The 24,396-nt window shown below is 36.2% G+C and overlaps 1 protein-coding gene across 1 annotated transcript in view; it reads left to right on the forward strand.

Moving 5' to 3' along the window:
* Positions 1-24,396, forward strand: part of LOC107653911 (nesprin-1-like) — a 120,523-nt gene that overhangs the window by 10,990 nt on the left and 85,137 nt on the right. The window contains exons 3-18 of the mRNA XM_016440777.1: positions 9,231-9,326; positions 9,495-9,578; positions 11,366-11,458; positions 11,553-11,731; positions 12,974-13,170; positions 14,596-14,705; positions 14,880-14,944; positions 15,112-15,308; positions 16,734-16,843; positions 17,964-17,996; positions 18,223-18,330; positions 18,495-18,632; positions 19,374-19,538; positions 19,631-19,743; positions 21,275-21,443; positions 21,552-21,648. Coding sequence (XP_016296263.1) covers positions 9,231-9,326; positions 9,495-9,578; positions 11,366-11,458; positions 11,553-11,731; positions 12,974-13,170; positions 14,596-14,705; positions 14,880-14,944; positions 15,112-15,308; positions 16,734-16,843; positions 17,964-17,996; positions 18,223-18,330; positions 18,495-18,632; positions 19,374-19,538; positions 19,631-19,743; positions 21,275-21,443; positions 21,552-21,648 — 1,954 coding nt within the window. The remainder of the gene's footprint in view (positions 1-9,230; positions 9,327-9,494; positions 9,579-11,365; positions 11,459-11,552; positions 11,732-12,973; positions 13,171-14,595; positions 14,706-14,879; positions 14,945-15,111; positions 15,309-16,733; positions 16,844-17,963; positions 17,997-18,222; positions 18,331-18,494; positions 18,633-19,373; positions 19,539-19,630; positions 19,744-21,274; positions 21,444-21,551; positions 21,649-24,396) is intronic.

Below are 24,396 nucleotides of genomic sequence, written 5' to 3' on the forward strand. Positions count from 1 at the left end.
CACACACTGGCCCATCTAACCAATCACAGCACACAGTGGCCCATCTAACCAATCACAGCACACACTGGCCCATTTAACCAATCACAGCACACACTGGCCCAGCTAACCAATCACAGCACATTTCGTATTTGAGAAGGCGGGCCTTCATTTGATACACGAACTATTCGAGCCGTTCATGCCAGACTGGGGAGAGGGGTGCTGTAATAATGTAAAATATGTGAAAAATAATGTGTTTTTCGAACAACCTAGTGTGAGAGCCTGTTCTAGTACACCCCCAAAACAAAATCATAAAATAATAGGACCCCTTTAATATTGACTGAAAAATTACATAGGTATTATTTGTATACACTCGCAATAGCAACAAAACCTTTTTTCTTTTTTTTGGTTTTGTAAAATAAAGAAAACAAATAGGGTGCGCTTTCTGCATTCTCAGTCTCCACGAATATCTTCCTGAAACGAGTCACTAAAATGAACGAAAATGACATGAGAAATATATCTGAAGAAAGCTTGAAGTGTCTATTTTTAAATGAAGTAAGTCGTGTCGAAAACAAATATTCTCTGATAAAATAATTTGTATGAAACCAACGCGAGGTACAGTCTTTCCCTACATAAACTTGTAAACATTCACTTGTTGAACTTTTCCCAAACTATAATGCCAGACTAAAATATGTGAAATCGAGTGCAACATTTTGAAATATGATAGGCAACCTTTCATTGCATCTAAATGTTGTAGGACTTGTCTGCATTAGCTCGCAATCTCCGGTGATTTATTAAAGGGTATACTGACGTGCAAAACATGATTTTTACTTCATATTTTTTAACACTGCATTTGTAACTTAAGTAACGTAATTTTATTGACATTAGTGTAACAAAGTTCATAGTCGCGGGAACCGGCGAACATTTAAACAATTTAATAAAATAAACAAACACAAAATTAAAGTAAAGCGGCAGCCCCTCGCGGCGACAATGTTGGGAGAGAAGTCACTGTCGTCACTCCTCCTTTTATCCTTCCGGAGCTCCTCCATGGGACTCGAGATCGGTGAGTGGCGCAGGTGTCGAGCATTAGCATTTACTCCACCGGCCTCGCTCCGTTCCCACGGCTCTCGGCCCCGCCCCTCTCGTCACAAGTAATATTTATACTAATATTTATAAAACATAAATTTAAAATGTAACTCATTACATTACTGTGTTACCAGGAAAAGTAATTAGAATACAGTAATGCATTAAAATACAGTAGTGCATTAAAATGATCAAAAGTTCTTGAACTGAAGACTGAAGTAATGGCTAATAAAAATGCAGCTTTGCAATCAATGGAAGAGAAATAGAAATCAACTATTTTAAATTGTAATAATATTTCATAATATTACTGTTTTTACTGTATTTTTGATCAAATAAATGCAGCTTTGGTGAATTTTCTTCAAAAAACATTAAAAAACTCTTACCATCTCCAAACTTTTGAACGGTAGTGTAATCATGTAAAACATTGCAAACTGGTTTTCGCTTAAAATTATGCATATTCTATCTTTCTTTAAACTAAATGACATTTGTTTTTTAATGCAATGACATTTAGACACTTTATAACTGTGGCTTAAGTGCTTTTTTGCTACTATGATAGACAATCACTAACTGAGTATATAATGCTAGACTGTTGGTGTTACTCTGAGGAAATACACCAGCGTCTTAAGCAGTGATGGCTGTGTTACCGTTCTCCTGTCTTCCTGACCCATCATCCGTGAACAGTGAATGGTCCATGTGATTTGCTTTGTAGCCTAATGTCATAATGACTCTAAGGGGCAAATGTCTGTGTAACTGAGTAAAGCTCAGATGATTAAAGGCTGATCGTTGTGCAGGACAGTAAACAGTGAGTGAGGAGGCGTAATGCTATAATACTCTAATAAAAAAACCATGAAGGGTGCTGTTTGTGCTGTGTGCTTTGAGAACGAATGCTGTGTTGTGATGGCGTCCCACTGCCATGGCCAAGATGAGTGGGTGATCTTGTGTTAGTAGACTGAGCATTAAAAAAATGTGCTCTGAATTTATGAAATGAAGTTGTGGCAAAAAAGCAATGACACAGTTATAACAAAACATTTTGAAATTGACAAAAAGTCATAATTATGATGTAAAACACTGACATAGTTTTTTTTTTCAATTACAGAATTATGCCATAAGTTGAAATTGACATAAAAAGTCGAAATTATGATGCAAAACTTTGACATTATGAGATGATTATGGCAAAAAAAGCAATTGCATAATTATGTAGCAGATCAGCTCAAAAGGGAAATGTATATAAATAATTACAATCAATTATGATTAATTACAATTATTTATATCAGCTGCCAGTAGTAACTGTAGCAGAATTAATATTGTCATCAACTAATCTGTTCGTCCAGCGAACATTCAGTGTAAGTTCTTATCAACTCTAATAAAGGATATTTTCGTGGCCTCAGAAAAGATCTTTCCTACAGTATTAATGCATTAGAGCATGTAGCTGGATCAGAATCGTAAAGGGACACTATTCACAAGCAGAACCATAAACTCATGTAATTTTTGCACAAAAGTTTTATTAACTAAACGCTAACACACATAACTAGTCTAAACAAACAAACGTATAAACATACACTCACACGTACATACAAAGGGGAGCTAAAGTGAATGAATGAAGCCATTAGAGAAACCAGAGAATGCAGTTATGGAAAATGAGTCAGAACAACCTGAGTTAAAAACCATCAGTGCCGTTTTACAACGGGGTCTGCAGCTTATACTAAACCTCTGTTTCGTTTAGTTAAATAATTTTCTTCAAAAAACATTAAAAAACTCTTACCATCTCCAAACTTTTGAACGGTAGTGTAATCATGTAAAACATTGCAAACTGGTTTTCGCTTAAAATTATGCATATTCTATCTTTCTTTAAACTAAATGACATTTGTTTTTTAATGCAATGACATTTAGACACTTTATAACTGTGGCTTAAGTGCTTTTTTGCTACTATGATAGACAATCACTAACTGAGTATATAATGCTAGACTGTTGGTGTTACTCTGAGGAAATACACCAGCGTCTTAAGCAGTGATGGCTGTGTTACCGTTCTCCTGTCTTCCTGACCCATCATCCGTGAACAGTGAATGGTCCATGTGATTTGCTTTGTAGCCTAATGTCATAATGACTCTAAGGGGCAAATGTCTGTGTAACTGAGTAAAGCTCAGATGATTAAAGGCTGATCGTTGTGCAGGACAGTAAACAGTGAGTGAGGAGGCGTAATGCTATAATACTCTAATAAAAAAACCATGAAGGGTGCTGTTTGTGCTGTGTGCTTTGAGAACGAATGCTGTGTTGTGATGGCGTCCCACTGCCATGGCCAAGATGAGTGGGTGATCTTGTGTTAGTAGACTGAGCATTAAAAAAATGTGCTCTGAATTTATGAAATGAAGTTGTGGCAAAAAAGCAATGACACAGTTATAACAAAACATTTTGAAATTGACAAAAAGTCATAATTATGATGTAAAACACTGACATAGTTTTTTTTTTCAATTACAGAATTATGCCATAAGTTGAAATTGACATAAAAAGTCGAAATTATGATGCAAAACTTTGACATTATGAGATGATTATGGCAAAAAAAGCAATTGCATAATTATGTAGCAGATCAGCTCAAAAGGGAAATGTATATAAATAATTACAATCAATTATGATTAATTACAATTATTTATATCAGCTGCCAGTAGTAACTGTAGCAGAATTAATATTGTCATCAACTAATCTGTTCGTCCAGCGAACATTCAGTGTAAGTTCTTATCAACTCTAATAAAGGATATTTTCGTGGCCTCAGAAAAGATCTTTCCTACAGTATTAATGCATTAGAGCATGTAGCTGGATCAGAATCGTAAAGGGACACTATTCACAAGCAGAACCATAAACTCATGTAATTTTTGCACAAAAGTTTTATTAACTAAACGCTAACACACATAACTAGTCTAAACAAACAAACGTATAAACATACACTCACACGTACATACAAAGGGGAGCTAAAGTGAATGAATGAAGCCATTAGAGAAACCAGAGAATGCAGTTATGGAAAATGAGTCAGAACAACCTGAGTTAAAAACCATCAGTGCCGTTTTACAACGGGGTCTGCAGCTTATACTAAACCTCTGTTTCGTTTAGTTAAATGTACGATACTTGCATTGCCTTGGTCGTTGAACGAGTTTCCGGATGCAGTCTCGGGTGAAAGTTTTGATGGTTTGAAGGTTTGGTGGTGTTGGAGTTCTTCATGTTCTTCTGGGTTTGAAGGGTGATGAACTCCAAAAGATGTTATTCTGGCTTGGTCGTGATTGGGAGAGTTTTGTCCCAGATGAAGGTGATGAGAGAAGAGCGCAGAGCTTGAGAGACATCAGCTGAAATCCTTGGTGAATGGAAAGACGATGCCGCAGCCTGGCACAATCTTAGGGTGTCCTTAGAAGAGTTCTAGCTCAGCATCCTCATCTTCTCAGAATCTAAAAGAACTTTAGACTGAGCGGTGTCGAGGTCTGGGACTTAGCAACCAGAAGATGGCAAGGTGATGAGAGATGAGTGAAGAGACTAGAAGGGTCACTGAAGTGAGGCCTTTCTCTCGGGAGTCAAAGAGCCAATGGTGACTTGGCCATCTGGAGGGAAAGTTTACGACTCTTTGTCTCCGAACATGGTAATTTGCATATGTAACTGGATTGGATGTTGATGCAAAGACTACTAAAGATTCTTAGAACACTAATATGTTGCATAGGTATAAACATATAATATGCACTCTCAATTAGATCATCCGAAGACTAATTCATAGAGACCAAACATGGTATAGGTAAGGTTACGTGAACGAGTGGTTCTATCATAAGCATGCATAAAACAGTATACGATACAAAAGACAATATACAAGAACAGTAATAATATACACAATGACCTGAGGATATGTGATAGGAAGGTCAAAGAAAGGTTTGTCTGTGAATGAGAGTCCATTTATATGGCATTGTGTGTCTTTCCTAGGGGTAAATAAATTGAGAGTTGCTCTGCCCGCATTCCTTTGGACAATAAAACCAGTGTTATCAGCATTGATTGCCATGGAACCAGAGGCCTGTTCTGCCTTTTTGAGGCGTTATTTAACAATATAACAAATATTATATAATGTTATATAACAAAAACAAATTGTGTTTCTGATTGCTCCAGACACTATAATTATGAGGTTTTTATCTAATAATTCTGACTTTTTATCTCATAATTTTGACCAATGTCATAATTAAGACATAAGTCATAATATAAAAATACTTTTATACTGTATATTTTGGGATGTACTTTTGACTTCAGAAAGGTTGAGGATGAACATTTTAGTTTAATTTGACATTTTCACAAATACTGGCTTTTTATCTCATAATTTTTACTGTTTTATGTCACAATTATTACTTCATATCTCATAATTTTGACTTTTTATATATTTTGGGATGTACTAATTCCTTCAGAAAGGTTGAGGATTAACTTTTTACAGTTTAATTTGACATTTCCACAAATATTGACTTTTTATCTCATAATTTCAACTTTTTATGTTACAGTTATATCTCATAATTTTGACTTTTTTGTCATAATTATGACACAAGTCATATAAAAATACTTTTATATATATATTAGAATATAATTATGCCTTCAGAAAGGTTGAATGTTTTAGAAATTTGACATGTCATTAATATTAACTTTTTATCTCATAGTATTGACTTTTTATGTCACAATTATGATTTTATATCTCATAATTTAGACTTATCTCATAATTATGATTTACCAAAGTGTTTTTTTATGTGGCTTTCATATATTTTTTCATATTTGACCTCAGGGGAAAAAAAATAAACGACTAAAACTGTGATATAACCTTTTTTTAGGAACGATGCAGGTATTTTTGTATGACCTGTCACTTTTGAATCTCTGTGTAATGGAGTTTCTTCAGAATCCACTGTGACACCAGATCTTCCTCTGTGTGTAAGTCAGATCCTCTGTGTTGACATGTTGTGTCTTGTGCTAAAGTAGCGGCAGGGGACAGACATTAAGGCTATGTCTGACAGGTGAAAGTGCTTTAAATGGACTTTCTGTCCTATTACATTAAGTTGACTGTTTTTGGGATATTTCCCTTGTATGCAGCTTGCGTTATGTGGAAATGCAGATTGAATCTCTGTTCATGGAGACAAGGGTAATTCTGGGAAATTTTGGACACTGTAGGTATGTGCAGATGGCCGTCGAGAAGGGCTGGAACAATTCTCAGTGGGAAGAAACATGTTTCGCTCCTGAGGTCTTTGAAGTGTGTGCCCGCTGACTTCAGATACTGTGATTAAGAGTCAGCAACAGAATATTCAAGATGCAATCAGTCAGGACCTGGTCAGCATTCTATGGGTGCACTTTACATTTTGAAAAAGCGATTAATTTGGATAGTTAATTTCCATTAACTGCGTTTGTAACCCTTTTTATTGCCATAATGTGACTTATTTCTGAGTGAAACTGTATAAATACAAATAACCATTTTTCAGTAATCAGTTGTTTACTATACAAAATCAGAATAACTTTATGATCATCCTCTACACTGTAAAAATGTTTGAATTTGTAAATAAAATTTTTTGATTAAAAGTTTATTGGATTATTAAAGTACATTTGACAAGAAAATGCTATTTGAAGAAAATGCTGTTTTTCAACTTAAAAATTTTATATTATTTACTTACCATTTCTTTGCATTTGTTTGTGAAATTTACTAGCAATTTTGAGAGAATATTGTTTCTGCGCCATTGTTTCATTGTACTGACAAACATAACAACACAGAAAAAAATAAAGTCGACATTATCCTTTAAAAAATTAGAAATTATGTAAGAAAAGTAATGATTTCTGGAATAGATTTCTGGAATTGTTTTAATAAGGGATACTTATACAACTTATTTTGTCAACCTGAATCTGAAAAGATGCATAATATACATAACTAAAAAGATAAGAGTAGCCATTTTTTCTTAACAAAAAGTGTGCATTTGCTAATGCAGCGAAAAGAAGAAACAGTTTTTGGGACAGGCCAAAAAAGATGCTCTTAAAGAAATAGAAAGAGAAAGCATTTGAAAATAGAAGGAAGTCACTATACTTTTGTTGATGTGGTAAGAAAATGCTTTAATAGCACATAGTAAATGATGACATCAGCTGTTCATTGTTAAAATCACATGGTTTTGTATAATGACCCACATGCTGAAGTGGAGCTGTTGTGAGTGTTGTTGCTCCTCCCACTCGCCTCATTATGCGTGATTAGTTGCTTTGGTGACGGGGCACTTTGCAGTGCACAAAGAGAGGATAATCTGACACAAATGGTGGGTTTAAGTATTCCAGTCAGCACAGATTGCACTGAGGGGCCTTTTGTTCCACACAATCTGCTGCACAACACAACTATGAAAGTTTGAAGAATCCGAGTAAAGTATGCAGCCAGTGGGTCCACTGCAGTGAAGCAGCGTCCGTACAGAAAGCACACGCTCAGTGCATACTAACTGAGCTGCAGAATATGCTTTGTAATGCTTTATGAGTCTGCAGATGCCCGCTATACTTCCAGATTTCCTCGCTGTCTGTGTGTGTGCTGGTTGGCTTGTCTGTCCAGCTATTTTTTGTTGTTTTATTGAGTATTTTTGCATTTGTTCCATAGAAATAAATCTAGATTTACATGTCTCGCTTCCTTTATTTTTTAGCTTTATCAACAGTCAGCATGAACAAAGCAAATGTGTTTTGCACTTCACTTATTAAGCTTTTGCGTGATGGAAAGTTCTGTCTATTTTGGTTCAACATCTGACACATCTGTTATCTTTTCCTATTGTGTCCATTTCCTTTAAAATTGTGCATTTGCACTTTTTTTTTGGTGTTTGAACGGGAGCAGCTGAGCTGAGATTTTCAAAATAAACTCAGACCTGCATCATGTACTGAATTCTAGTCCTTACAAACATGGTACAGTAGCTTTACAATGATGCAAGTGCCAGATTGTAGTACTATATTACATTGATACAGTACTATTCAAAAGTTTGGGGTCAGTTTTTTTTTTTAATGATTCTTATACTCCGCAAGACTGCATTTATTTGATTAAAAGTACAGTAAAAATGGTAGTATTATTGGAAAATATTATTACAGTTTAAAGTAACAAGTCTTTTTTATTTGAATATATTTTCAAATGCAATTTATTCCAGTGATGCAAAGCTGAATTATCAGCATCATTACTCCAGTCTTCAGTGTAACATGCTTTTCAAGAACAAAATTCTTATTATCATGTTATTATGTTGTTATGTTATTATTATTATTATGTTGAAAACAGTTGTGCTGCTTTATGTTTTTGTGGAAACGGGATTTTTTTTCAGTATTTGATAAATACTGTAGAATTTCAAACAGCATTTATTTGAAATAGAAACCTTTTGTTACTTTATAAATGCGTTTACTTTAAATTTAATGTGTCCTTGCTGAATGAAAGTAATCATTTCTTTAAAAAAAAAAAAATCATACTGGCATCAAACTGAACGATCACCATATTTGTATAAAAAAGCATTTATATTGCCTTTGTGTGTTTCCCTGTGAATATTTCACTGCTTCACCATGAAAAATAAATTTGCATTTACAGTTTATTTTCGCTAGAGTTTCATCTGCCTGCACAGATTGTAGCTTCAGTCTTTCTGTGATCACAAGTTTGAATGCTGCGTGGCACTTCAAGTGTGATGTGAGACGGAAAAATTAGGTGAGGAGAGATAATCATGAAATTTCGAAGAGATAAAGACCCCTCATAAACTGACACTTTACCAATGCTTGTTTAAACATTTCTATTTCTGCTGTCCACAATAACTTTATAGCTCTGTACTCTTACTGTACATCAGTTATTCATTAAATTGCATCATTATTTTATTTCTCCTAACACATTTTTAGACAAACATCTGCTGTAAACATTAGTGAGAACTTGTTATGCTTCATGTATCCCAAACTATGAAAGAGCATTTTCTGAGCCAGAAACTTAAATTCCTCTGGGAATGAAGAGAGGCATTTCTGATGACCTAAAAGCATTTATATGTATTTATTCATCAGATGATCTAAAGCAACTTATAAGGTAGAATAAGAATGAAGTATAATGAGAATAATAAAGTAGAAGACATTAGAGCAGAAGCATCCAACACACTATAAGGGTTCATTAAGTTGACCGTTCATTTATTCCTCTTCTTTTTGTCCTTTTCCAGCACAAACCTCCTTTTGAAGTCAACGACCTCTTTGAGGACATCAAGGATGGGGTGAAACTGCTGGCTCTGTTAGAGGTGCTGTCTGGACAGAGATTAGTAAGTGTTTCTGGGATGCAATATCTGCAGATTATCTCTCTGTGAAACCTCTGCATTGAGCGCAGCAGCAGCTGGTGTGGCAAAGTCTGTTTAATGCCAAGATGATGGGCTTGATAGAGTCCTTCCTTTCATTTCCCCTCCTGATAAACCCCTCGTACTTCCCCGCAGCCATGCGAACAGGGCCGCCAACTCAAAAGGATCCACTGGGTGTCCAACATCGGCACAGCTCTTAAGTTCCTGGAGGGAAGGAAGGTAACACTCCGGTTATCTCATCTGTCTCACTGAACTGCTCATCTGTCTTAATTATATGGGGATATTCTGTATAACACTCCCTGCTGGGTCATTCCTGTTCTGCAGTACCTTTCTAGCTTTTGATTGCGCTGTAATTTCTGGAAGTCTTTCTAGAAAAGGATATAGCAGACTGTCAGAAATATGCTCAGACAAGGACAAGAAATGAACAGGATGGAAGTTAGTAATTGCTCAGTGAGGAATTGACAGAGAGCTTACATGAGGGTGTCAACTTAAAAATGAACTTCGTATTTTTCCTTCTTTTGAAAAATTAAACTGATTTGTGCAATTTGATCAATTATGATAGATGTTTTAGAGTGACATCCCGGAAGAATTAATTAAATGCATTGATAATACTTACGTTACGTATGTCACTTCCATGTCATTAAAGCTGCGTTTAGAAATAGGGATTTTTATACAAGACATGATATGGAAGAAAAACATATAAACTGATCACCAATTACAATAATATATTGTTTTTATATTTAATAGGTATTTTATTTTTTTAAAATAGATTTAAAAATTATATATATAAAAAAATAAAATTAAGTAAAAATATTTAAGATAAAAGAAAAACTAATTTGATTTCAGTTATAAAAAAGGATTTTTTTGTATGCTTAAAGGTGCATTAAAAAATAAAGTAGAAGAAGTAATATGTGAAAAATTATTACAATTTAAAATAACTATTTTCTGTTTGAATATATTTTAAAATTGATATTGTACTGTAATTTATTCCTGTGATGCAAAGCTGAATTTTCAGCATCATTACTCCAGTCTTCAGTGTCACGTGATCCTTCAGAAATCATTCTAATATGCTGATTTGCTGCTCAAGAAACATGTCTTATTATTATCATCATTGAAAATTGTTCTGCTGCTTAATATTTTAGTGGAAACCATGATACATTATTTGTTCTTAGGATTATTTGATGAATAGAAAGTGTAAAAGAACAGCTTTTATTTGAAATAGAAATCTTTTGTAACATTAGAAATGTCTTTACTGTCACTTTTGATCAATTTATTGCATCCTTGCTAAATAAAAGTATTAACTTCCCCACCCCCTATTTTTATTTTTTTTAACTGATGCTTAATGAACTGCACAATAAGAATGATCCAGCCATATCTGTAGTCTTATCTGATCATTGAATATGTTCATATGCCCCAGTCTGGCATCCGTCATCATACTTCATTTCTAACTGTGTGCTCTCTCTTAACATGTCTTGTCTCAGTCTGTGTACCGAGGTTCTCCGGTCAGTACTTCTCCTAGTCACAGTTCTCTCAAACACCTCCTCTTGTTATGCATATCTGCATTTGATGATGCGTACCGTATGCAGCGAGCAACTCCATTATTTACTGATCTCTGCTGTAGCTGCTACTGGCTGAAAGAGCCGCAATTATTTTTAGAAAGCTTGTTTTTTCTACAGCATCTCTTATGATGTCTGTGACTGGCTGACCATGAGCACATTGCTTTTTCCTATTCACTCACATGTTCCTCATATACTCTGTGCATTCATATTTGCTTATTCCCTAAGAAGAGAATATGTCTGGCTACTTATTTTTATTCAAGTCGACATGAAGTCAAAATAGACCCTGTTTACTTTCTTAATGCACGTTCCTGGTGTTATTCTGCACGATTCATAGTGCTGGTTTAGACTGGCTTGTTTGCACTGACCTCAGATCTGTGGATAATGTCTGTTACGTTAATGTTTTCAAATGATTTAGACTTTCTAACATGAGAAATATTTATTTTCCAGATCAAACTAGTCAATATCAATGCCACTGACATTGCTGATGGACGCCCGTCCATCGTATTGGGGCTGATATGGACCATTATCCTCTATTTCCAGGTAATGTTTGCCAATTATGATGGTAGGATCTGGAAAACTGTAATAGGTCTGTGTGTATCTGGGTTGTAAGGATCTGTCCCTGAAACTTTTGCAGATTGAGGAGTTGACCAGTAATCTTGCAGCCCTTCAGGCTTTATCCAGCAGTGCATCTTCAGTGGACAGCATGGCCAGCTCGGAGACGGGAAGCCCACCTATGAAACGCAAAGGGATGACAAAGTTTCAGGGCAATGCCAAAAAAGCCATGCTCAGATGGGTCCAAAGCACAGCAACCAAGTAAATACGAGCTCTATCGAGGGTAGGGCTGGGCGATATAGCTAAAAAATGTATCAACGATATAATGTTTTATATAGTTCGGTATCGATAATTATTGACATTTTTTATAACTTTTTTTAAAACAGAGCAATAGAATTTTTTTTTTTTAATTTAACCACTGTATTTTTAAATGAACCCAATTTATTGAGACAAACAACAAATATTTTTTGGTTTTAACAATCAAACACAAAATAAAAATTAAACAAATATCTAATTTCTAATGTTTTATATGCAGATTAAATAGGTTTTAAGGAAACTTTTGTCTTGTCTCCCGAGGCCACAGGAGGGCGCAATGAGCAAAATAATGCAGCGCATTTAAATTGTCAACGTTAGGAAGTAACTCTATAAAAAACTTGCATTACGTCTAAATTAACTCATAAAAATCTAATATCATTTTGTAAATTGCATAAACAATTATGAACAAAACAGCATCATGTATTTATGCATTGCTTAATCCAAAGAGCCAAAGCGCCCATCACACAGATTGCATTTAAAAACATATGAGATGCAGTGAAAAAGAATAAACATCCACAAATTCGTGACGTGTTTTCTAAAAGTTTAAACTGTTTTAACTTTGCATGGCTTTCTATACATCTCTTGTGTGAGACGCGAGTGCTGCAGTCTGTCCGTCTAAAAAATGCGCTGAAAATGCGTTCTGTGTTTGGCTTGGTTTCGGTTTTAACCTTATCAAGATCTCCGCATTGAGCTTCTATATTTCTCTAATATTTTGAATGAATAACGCAGCAGCGGCGCGTCTCGTGGGCTAGAGTCTAGACTAACAAAAGACTAATACTTACATCATTATCACCGCATCTCACGCGCCATTGTGATGACGCTCCCCGATGCACACCTAACATTCAAATGCAACTGTTTATTTTAAATTCGACTAATATTCATTCTTTATTTACAGTCTCCTCATCACAGGCAGGCACAGCACTTAATTCAGCATGTGTTCATGTTTGTGTGTGCTGTCTGCGTCACTCATAGCTCGTGCCTATATCGTGCCCTATATCGAACATTTTTTCTATCGTTATCGAAGAAGGTGTACCGTCGATAAATATCGATACCGTTTTATCGCCCAGGCCTAATCGAGGGTTTAAATTTATCATTTGAAATGGATATGCCAACCAACAAGAATTGTGTATAAAAACCGGCCTAATTTGTCAGTAAGTCTTCTAATGAGATGTTATTTCTTCTCTCGAGGCGTCTTGGGATTGAAGTTAAAGACTTTGGTCCTAGTTGGCGCAGCGGTTTGGCCTTCCATTCTGTTATTCATGCCATTCGGCCAGACCTTGTGGACATGGACATAGTGAGAAAAAGAAGTAATCGTGAGAACCTTGAAGAGGCTTTCAGCGTGGCAGAGAACGAACTGGGAATACCACGTTTACTAGATCCTGAAGGTAATGATACGGCTTATTTTACTCCAAAATCTCTTCAATTTCCCTTGAGATAAGCCATGTCGACTTACAAAATAGCACCATGGTGTTATTATAGTTTTTGCAAATGGTTCTTTGAGAATTCCATGTTTTTTAGATATGTACAATGTTAATATAATGGCATTCTTTTAAATTACCTTTGATTACCACGCAGGTACCATGGTATAATAAAACTAAAACTATAAAAAAAATTGTTACTTGAAATAAAGCCAACATTAACTGAAGTGAAAAAAAAAACTTTTTTATTAACTTTTTTATTATTAATAAACTTTTATTATTTCAGCTGGCTGCCAAGGCAACATTAATAATTTTCATTTAGTTTAACTTGATGTAGTAAATTAACTAAAACTTAAACTAAAATGTATAAAAATATATAGACATATATAAAGAAAAAAAACAAACTAATAAAAATGACAAAAACACAACAAAATTACTAAAGCTTTAACTAAAATTAAGATGAAATATAAAAACAAAACTAATTTACAATATTAATAAAAACTGTAATAATATAATAATTATAGTAAAAGTATAGTGTATAGTAGTATAGTAAAGCAATAAGCCCCAAGAAGCCGTGGTTTACAGTGAATTTATAACCGCTAAGGGGCGTTGTTAGGTACGACGCGAAGCGGAGTCGCCTTCACGGGGATTATTGCTTTTATAAAACGGTTATTCCATATATATAGTAAGGTTTCACAAAATAAAACAGAGCAAATAAAGTGTAATGATATAAATAAAAACAGTATTCTTCCACCAAACAATGTAGCTCCTCAGAAACAGTTGTGGTTGCAATAAAGTGGTTGCCAAGCAACACACAAAGTAAACAAAGGTGTATGTTTGTAGAGTAATTTACAACAGCTTCGAACGTGGCTCAACCAATCAGAATCAAGGCCCGGAACTGTCCGTTTTATAATATGTGGTATAACCATCTAATACCATGAATGTATCGCCAATACTAATGTTGTGTGGTTAATAATGTAGATTCTGTCAATGATCTGTTGTGCTTTTGAAGAGCCACTCATTTGTTTTGAGTTTGATTTGAATAGACACTGCTTAATTATACTGGAGATCCACCATTATCAAGCCTCATTATAGACGGACGCTGTTATAGTTTGTAGGTCATGCTGCTATTCAAGCATGTCATCAGGCCAGATCAGACAGAGGCTAGCATGACATCATGATGTGATATGGCAGAAGCCCTTTGAAGAGGCTATAAAAAGCCTCATTTGGCTCTTTAGGTCAGTGGATCATCTAATATGACAGTCACCTGATGATGCACGGTAAAACTCAAACAAAAACTAAATGCATGCATAGATACATAAACAGCACAATGGTAATATCTCAAGGATTTCCACTTGTGGGGTTCAAATCTATAACTTTGTTTTATTGCAGATGTAGATGTGGACAAGCCTGATGAGAAGTCCATAATGACATACGTAGCTCAGTTCCTGAAGCACTATCCAGATCCCCACCAGTCCGAGACAGATGGACAGCAAGAGGAGGTACGCTTTAGTGCTTATGCTCATGTATAAGCTAAAAATACACTAGCTGCTTGCTGTTGTTATTTAATGCAGTCACTGCTGTAGTGCTTCCTCATCAGTCACTAACCATTACTGTAGTCCATCACAATGTGGAATCCATTCAAGAATCATTTTACTCTAGAATCACACCCATAGTGCATTGCTCTGTGTGCTCACTCTGTCTCTGTGTCTGTATCACTCGCCATGCGCATTCGTAGCTGGTTCGTTCCAACCGTCGATAAATATCGATACCGTTTTATCGCCCAGGCCTAATCGAGGGTTTAAATTTATCATTTGAAATGGATATGCCAACCAACAAGAATTGTGTATAAAAACCGGCCTAATTTGTCAGTAAGTCTTCTAATGAGATGTTATTTCTTCTCTCGAGGCGTCTTGGGATTGAAGTTAAAGACTTTGGTCCTAGTTGGCGCAGCGGTTTGGCCTTCCATTCTGTTATTCATGCCATTCGGCCAGACCTTGTGGACATGGACATAGTGAGAAAAAGAAGTAATCGTGAGAACCTTGAAGAGGCTTTCAGCGTGGCAGAGAACGAACTGGGAATACCACGTTTACTAGATCCTGAAGGTAATGATACGGCTTATTTTACTCCAAAATCTCTTCAATTTCCCTTGAGATAAGCCATGTCGACTTACAAAATAGCACCATGGTGTTATTATAGTTTTTGCAAATGGTTCTTTGAGAATTCCATGTTTTTTAGATATGTACAATGTTAATATAATGGCATTCTTTTAAATTACCTTTGATTACCACGCAGGTACCATGGTATAATAAAACTAAAACTATAAAAAAAATTGTTACTTGAAATAAAGCCAACATTAACTGAAGTGAAAAAAAAAACTTTTTTATTAACTTTTTTATTATTAATAAACTTTTATTATTTCAGCTGGCTGCCAAGGCAACATTAATAATTTTCATTTAGTTTAACTTGATGTAGTAAATTAACTAAAACTTAAACTAAAATGTATAAAAATATATAGACATATATAAAGAAAAAAAACAAACTAATAAAAATGACAAAAACACAACAAAATTACTAAAGCTTTAACTAAAATTAAGATGAAATATAAAAACAAAACTAATTTACAATATTAATAAAAACTGTAATAATATAATAATTATAGTAAAAGTATAGTGTATAGTAGTATAGTAAAGCAATAAGCCCCAAGAAGCCGTGGTTTACAGTGAATTTATAACCGCTAAGGGGCGTTGTTAGGTACGACGCGAAGCGGAGTCGCCTTCACGGGGATTATTGCTTTTATAAAACGGTTATTCCATATATATAGTAAGGTTTCACAAAATAAAACAGAGCAAATAAAGTGTAATGATATAAATAAAAACAGTATTCTTCCACCAAACAATGTAGCTCCTCAGAAACAGTTGTGGTTGCAATAAAGTGGTTGCCAAGCAACACACAAAGTAAACAAAGGTGTATGTTTGTAGAGTAATTTACAACAGCTTCGAACGTGGCTCAACCAATCAGAATCAAGGCCCGGAACTGTCCGTTTTATAATATGTGGTATAACCATCTAATACCATGAATGTATCGCCAATACTAATGTTGTGTGGTTAATAATGTAGATTCTGTCAATGATCTGTTGTGCTTTTGAAGAGCCACTCATTTGTTTTGAGTTTGATTTGAATAGACACTGCTTAATTATACTGGAGATCCACCATTATCAAGCCTCATTATAGACGGACGCTGTTATAGTTTGTAGGTCATGCTGCTATTCAAGCATGTCATCAGGCCAGATCAGACAGAGGCTAGCATGACATCATGATGTGATATGGCAGAAGCCCTTTGAAGAGGCTATAAAAAGCCTCATTTGGCTCTTTAGGTCAGTGGATCATCTAATATGACAGTCACCTGATGATGCACGGTAAAACTCAAACAAAAACTAAATGCATGCATAGATACATAAACAGCACAATGGTAATATCTCAAGGATTTCCACTTGTGGGGTTCAAATCTATAACTTTGTTTTATTGCAGATGTAGATGTGGACAAGCCTGATGAGAAGTCCATAATGACATACGTAGCTCAGTTCCTGAAGCACTATCCAGATCCCCACCAGTCCGAGACAGATGGACAGCAAGAGGAGGTACGCTTTAGTGCTTATGCTCATGTATAAGCTAAAAATACACTAGCTGCTTGCTGTTGTTATTTAATGCAGTCACTGCTGTAGTGCTTCCTCATCAGTCACTAACCATTACTGTAGTCCATCACAATGTGGAATCCATTCAAGAATCATTTTACTCTAGAATCACACCCATAGTGCATTGCTCTGTGTGCTCACTCTGTCTCTGTGTCTGTATCACTCGCCATGCGCATTCGTAGCTGGTTCGTTCCATTCCTACGTTCGCTCTCTCTATCCCAGCTCTACAGGTAAGAGTCGATTATGTCTCATCTGCATGAGGTTCATTTAGTGCATGGGACATTCTCAAGAAACGATGCCATATGTGCTAGAAAAGTTTAGGAAACATTATTACAACATAGTTACCGTAACTTTGTAAATTACAGAAACATACATATGCTTATAATAAAATATAATGAATAATTGATCATATAAATTCTTTGAGTAGTTATCAATAAATCACATTGTATAATTGAAAATAATATGAATATCCCATGATACTGCTCATTCAAAACCGATTTTGTCTGGGTTAAAGATCTGTGCAAACATTTATAATAGTATTTATATTAAATACGTTTCAGTCAGAAAACATCATTGCATAGCACACACATTGTTTACTTTTTAAAATGTATTTTTTGTTAAAGGGAGAAATGCCGCAGCATAAGAACATAAAGTGCATGAACAACAAATATTTTTATTTATACGTATTGATATTTACATATAGGCAGTGGAAGCATAATCATTTTGTTTTTAAATAAAGTTATGGTAGATTTTTTTAAATTCTAAATCAAATGGAAAATAAGCAAATATACTGTACATTGACAGATGAAAAGCAAACATTTCAAAATAAAAACAAACTATTTAAAATTTTGTTTTGCGGTATACACTTAACTACACTAAAATCTTGTTAATTATGTGATTATTATTTTCTGAAGACAATTGTAACACAAATGTCACCGCTTGCTGAGAATGGCCTGGCGGTGGTGGATACTCTACTTGTTTCCTCTCTTTCTCTGGCTTTTATCTTGCTAACGTCTTGAATGTGTTGTGTTTGCATCTCTTGATGTGCCTTTGCTCTCCTGGACAGTATGATCCACAAGATATAGAGCTAATGCTTGAGGTATGTGTATATTAATACATAGGGTCATAACAGCTCCGTATTATGTGTAACAAACTACAAAATAGTGGAGATCTTCTTCACTCTTCTTTGGGATTGGACTCTCTCTTCTTTTTCATTGTTTCACACTGCTGTGTTACCTGCTTTGGGTTCTTGTTACAAGGGTTTCTTGCTGAATACCTGCTAAGCAAGTGATAAATCATTGTTTCTTTCTGTCTGATGTGCACAGCGAGAGGAACGCAAGGTGCTAAGGGAGGTGAAGATCTGGCTGGATCAGCTAGAGAGAGATATACTGCGTGCACAGGGATCTGAAGAGAGTCTCACCGACAGATATCAGGTGAACAAGACAGTTTTCCATGATCTTTAGGCTGCTTTTAAGATTTCAATATGCAAATGAGCTCTGTTATGATTGGCTAAACTCTTTGCATTTGAAATGAGTTGTGAGTTTGCTATCAGGTCAGATGTAATTATTTCTCCTCCATTCTTCTTTTTTGACTGCAGGCTTTTAAGAGTTTCCGTGTGCAGTATGAGATGAGAAAGAAACAGATCGAGTCTCTCCTGCAGCCGGTACACAAGGATGGCAAGCTGTCCGTGGACCAGGCCGTGGTCAAACAGGCCTGGGATCATGTGTCTGTCAGGGTACGTGCTTCACCAAATGTAATTAACATGCTTGTTTTTTCTATGGAATGTAAAGAGATGTTTCATGCTATTTTTATGCAATGAAAATGAATAGACAACATTATGCACCGAAAATGACAGAAAAAGTATAGTAGTCTATAGTAGGCTTGTGCTCTATATTCTAAGACTTTATGATAGCTTTGTGTGAGGAACAGATTGATATTCCTCATCACTGCAGCTCTTGTATAATCTCAAGTTTTGTCCGTGATACTAAATGGCTTCGTTGTTGTTGTGTGTGCCATATAACTTGTATATTCATTTTAGAACTTCTCGTATATTCATTTTAGAACATATAGAACTTCTAGTGGATTCATTTAGGCAAATTAATACTTCAAATTAAGCTGGAGATTGCAAATATATTTGTCTTTTTTGTACACCAGTCCACTATTATGTTGATTATGTTTGAAAATAGCTTTTACTTCAGAGTTTAACTCTGAACTGTTACTGCTGTGCTTCTCTAGCTGTCATTAGCTGTAATGAAGTGTGAATTGGAGCGTAGACCACAGATACAGGGTTCATTACTGATGAAAGAGGACAGACACACAGAGACGGTTTTGTTTAATGGAACAGAGAAGTCCACAGAGCGGACACTGCAATCTGGCTAGACACTTGACAGCTTGAAGGGTCCTCACAGACAGCGAACGGCTTTCAAAACAGATCTCTCCTTTTGATATTTGCGATGCTTTTGTGTGGCTTGCGCAGCTCTTAGACTGGCACATCCATCTGGATAAGTCTTTGCCGGGCCCTCTGGGAGTGATCGGAGCCTGGCTGCATCGGGCAGAACTTTCCCTGAGAGAGGACATACCCATTCAACAGGCCCATGAAGAGACGGCCAACATCATCCACAGAAAACTGGAACAGCACAAGGTAGGGACAAGAACTTTTTTTTCTTTCATAAGGGAATTGCTCTGATCACTGTGCTGCTAAAATTAAAAACAATGTCTGTGCTTTCTGTGCAGGAGGTTTTGAAGAATTTGGAGGGACACCGACAGACATTTCAACAGATTCACAGAGACCGATCAGTAAACGGCGTCCCAGTTCCACCAGAGCAGCTTCAGGACATGGCAGAAAGGTTAAATCTGATGACCTTAAGTTTCATTTAACTGTTTAAAGGTGACATGAAATGGCATTTGCAATGCATTTAATGTATGTTATGTAATGTACAATCACATACGGTACATAACAATGGCAATTTAAAGTATTAAACAACTGCACTGTTCGTGCTATAGACTTGAATGGATGACGAACTTAGCCATATTTAGAGCCATCAAATGACTGACTTGAGTCACCTAGCAACCATCCAGGGGTGCGTTTCCCAACAACAACTATGGTCGCAAGTTCCGTCGTTACCAATCGAGTACAATGGAACTAACGACCATAGTTAGATAATGATGCTTTTGGAAAACGCACCCCAGAACAACTTAGCAACTACCTAGACCACCCCAGACAATCACATAGCAACACCCTAGCAATCACCCAGAACGCCCCAGACAATCACATAGCAACACCCTAGCAACCACCCAGAGCACCCCAGACAATCACATAGCAACACCCTAGCAACCACCCAGAACACCTAGGAAAACCACATAGCAACACCAGACAATGACATAGCAACGCCCTAGCAGCCACCCAGAACGCCCCAGGCACATCACATAGCAGTGTCCTAGCAACCACCTAGAACACCCCAGACAGTCACATAGCAACACCCTAGAAACCACCCAGAACACCCCAGGCAACCACATTGCAACACCCTAGCAACCACCCAGAACACCCCAAATAGTCACATAGCAACACCCTAGAAACCACCCAGAACACCCCAGGCAACCACATTGCAACACCCTAGCAACCACCCAGAACACCCCAAATAGTCACATAGCAACACCCTAGAAACCACCCAGAACACCCCAGGCAACCACATTGCAACACCCTAGCAACCACCCAGAACACCCCAAATAGTCACATAGCAACACCCTAGAAACCACCCAGAACACCCCAGGCAACCACATTGCAACACCCTAGCAACCACCCAACACACCCCAGACAGTCACATAGCAACACCCTAGCAACCACCCAGAACACCCCAGGCAATCACATAGCAACACCCTAGCAACCACCCAGCACACCCCAGACAACCTTAGAGCAACACACTAGCAACCACTCAAAACACTCCAGGCAACCACATAGCAACACCCTAGCAACCACCCAGAACGCCCCACGCAACCACATAGCAACATCCTATCAAACACCCCTAGCAACCAAATAGTAATACCCTAGCAACCACCCAGAACAATCTAGCATCATGTCGTCGAGTTTTATAAAATGTACAAATCGTACAATATTATTTTAATATTATTTTTCTGATGCATATGAACGTGGTTACATCCATAGAAAAGAAAGTCTTTTCAGAGATTATTAAATTTTGAGGAGAACAAGCTAATAATCATAAATCATGCAGAATAAGACCAGCAACATTTATGAATAGATTATTCTTTTATATTAACTTTACTGTTGACGTTATAGACTGTAATTATAGAAGCTATGAGCTCAAAATCCCAAATCCCATGAGTTACTGCTATATTTACTAATATGTCATGTTTCCGCAGCTTTCATTTTGTGTCCACGTCGTCTCACGTCCATCTGATTAAGAATGAGTTCTGGGAGATGAAGTACCGCCTCATGGCGTTTCTCATGCTGGCCGAGTCAAAGCTCAAATCCTGGATCATTAAATACGGCCGTCGGGACTCAGTGGAGCTTCTTCTGCAAAATTATATTGTACGTCCTCCAGCGTATTTAATAAACTCTTTTAATCTGCTTTATAAAAACTGATTCAGCTGACATGTTATGAAACATCTTCCCATTACTGTCCTGTTTTACACACAGGCATTCATTGAAGGCCATAAGTTCTTTGAGCAGTATGAAACCACGTTCCGGACTCTGAAACAAGCTGCAGACTCCTACTTGAAATCTGGGGCTTCTGGTAAGATACATCACACTTTAATGCATTATTCCCCTGAGGCTGGAGATCCATGCAGCTTTTTATAATTGTTCCCCGGCAGCGATTCTGAACTCTAGCAGCTGAAATGAGCCTATTGCTTTGTGATCAGGCAGCCTCATTCTGTCACACGTTCTTGAAACCTTCATTAGTGCTGTGGAGTAATATTATTTCTTAGAAAAGTATATTTGACATGCTCAATCTGATGGTATTCTTTGACATTGTGTGGTAATATTAATAGAAATACTAAATATATGCTGGGTGAATGCATAGAATGTATTGAATATATAGAATGGATGAATGTCACAAATGAAATCTCCTGGTCATATTTCACTCCAAAATCAAGAGGGGAAAAAGACATTGCATTTTGCATAATGAAATTAAGTTTTCTTGCATTGTCACATTATTTTCATGACAATAAAGTACATTTTTCCCCACCTATCTGGACAAGGTATTTTTATTTTATTTATTTATTTACTTACAATAATGCTATTTTATTTTTTTTATTATGAACATACACCACTGAAAGTTTAGGATCAATAAGATTTTTTTTTAAGAAATGAAGGTTTTCATTTCGCAAGGATGCATTAAACTGATCAAAGATGAGAGTAAAGACTTTGACATTCTTACAACAAATTGTTTCAAATAAATCCTGTTCTTTTGAACTTTCTTATATAATATTATAAGAAATATATATATAATTATTATAATAAATATATATAACTTATATAAAATAATCCTGAAAAAAATGTAAAGTACGTATATATCACCAAATCAGCAAATTAGAATGATTTCTGAAAGACTGGAGTAATAATGCTGAAAATTCAGCTTTGCATCACATAAATGAATTACATTTATAGAAAACAGTTATTTTAAATTATGATAACATTTCACAATATTACTGTGTTTTAATATATATTTTTGATTAAATAAGTAGCATACGAGACATTAAAAATAGGGGTAAATGTGTTTTAATGTAATAAAAAATAATGTGACAAAAAACCCTCCCCCCAAAATAATATTGAAATTATATAAAAATATAGCCTTTTTTTATGCAAAATATAATTTCTTATTTTTATTCTTTTGAAAATGGCAAGAAACATGACCTGGATGTGTTATTGATAGGTGCCATGTCGAGTGTAGTAATGCGGTTTAACTGTTTCATATTCCAGGCAGTAAAACCCCCAAGAGAGGTGAGTTTAGAGGAACCAGAATACTCGGTAACATAGTGACTGCCCTAGTAGAAAAGTAATATATTTAAAATACATTTATTTCATTCTAAGTATAGTTCAAATGTGTTAACATATTTACTGACATATCGCTTGAGACTTATTGATTATTGATAAATTATAGTTAAACTTTATTTGGAGTACTACTTGTGCACAATGCACATTTCTTAATATTAAGCCTAAAATGTGTTTTAATGTCACTTTTGATGAGGACTGTATGAATAATACCAGTCTTTAAATGCAAGATATTTAAAGTGCACTTAAAGTATATTTGCAATAGTTCCACTTTAGCACAATCAAATATACTTCATTATACCTTTAGTGCGACTACAGCACAATTAATGTATATGAAGTACAAAATTAGTTGTCCCAATTTAGCAGACTTTAAAGTCCCCATGAAATCAAAATGAAAGTTTTTTGGGTGTTAGTATCAGTGTTAGTCTTAAGGTTATCTATAAGGCAGTGTGCTCCAAAACAGTGACAAAATTCGCATTTAGAAGATATAGAAGCATTCAAAGCTTGCAGTTCGTCACTTCTGCCAAAACGGCTCAACGATTTTTTTGACGTCACATCGTACTTCAGCTTCTCATCAAACTTTCTGTCCAATCAAATGCTCTCTAGAATCCGAAGCGCCCGCCCCCTACACTATAAAATAGACGCTGAAGCCGCGGCTGAAATCGGTCACTTGTCCACAGAATTAGTATTTTCTGTACAGTGAATGGCACGTAGTGCACTATATAGGGGACAGGGAACGATTCAAACAGTGTAAATATGCTTTCCATTGAGGAAAAAAAGAAGTCTAGTTTCGCGCTGTGTCACGCTAACCACCGCACCGCACACACACTCTGCTCCGGTCCAGAGACACGATAGCACGGAGCGGATCACATGCGCGAGTCGGCGCAGACCACAAAATGTATCGGAGCTATTTGAATTCTACACAGAATGCAATATGGATGAGATTGTGGCTGCCTGGCATAATCTGTCAAATGCGGCTTTACGGAGCTCAACGGCTCTGAACGGCTCTAGCCCAAGCTGTGATATAAACTAATGCTATTGGCTATTTTAAAAAGGGGCGGGGCTGCTTGATATGTCCCGCCCTGTCTTCCTGTTTCAGTTAAAATGACGTCAACACATAAGGTAACTCTGCGTGTTTCTAAGCATTTCAGGGGACCTTTAATGACAAGCGGCAGCATGTTTAGTAGGCTACTGTCACTTTAAGAGCTGCACGCGTTTCTCTCTCGACTGTTTACTTTCATTTTAGACAACCAACTGTGTTTAAATGTAAACCTTGTGTGTTTTTGACAGTATTAGATGAAAAATCAATCAGATGTGAAAGACAACTTCGTCTAGTAATCAGGCGCTGTTTTAGTGTGCGGTGTGCGCGCGCTTCATGTGTATATGCGCACAGACATATATGTCGCACTGTACAGCCCAGACAGACAGACAGACAGACAGAGAGAGAGACAGACAGACAGACAGATAGATAGATAGACAGATAGACAGA

The sequence above is a fragment of the Sinocyclocheilus anshuiensis genome, unplaced genomic scaffold (genome assembly GCF_001515605.1).
Source record: "Sinocyclocheilus anshuiensis isolate Anshui unplaced genomic scaffold, SAMN03320099.WGS_v1.1 scaffold1561, whole genome shotgun sequence".
Taxonomy (NCBI): Eukaryota; Metazoa; Chordata; class Actinopteri; order Cypriniformes; family Cyprinidae; genus Sinocyclocheilus; species Sinocyclocheilus anshuiensis.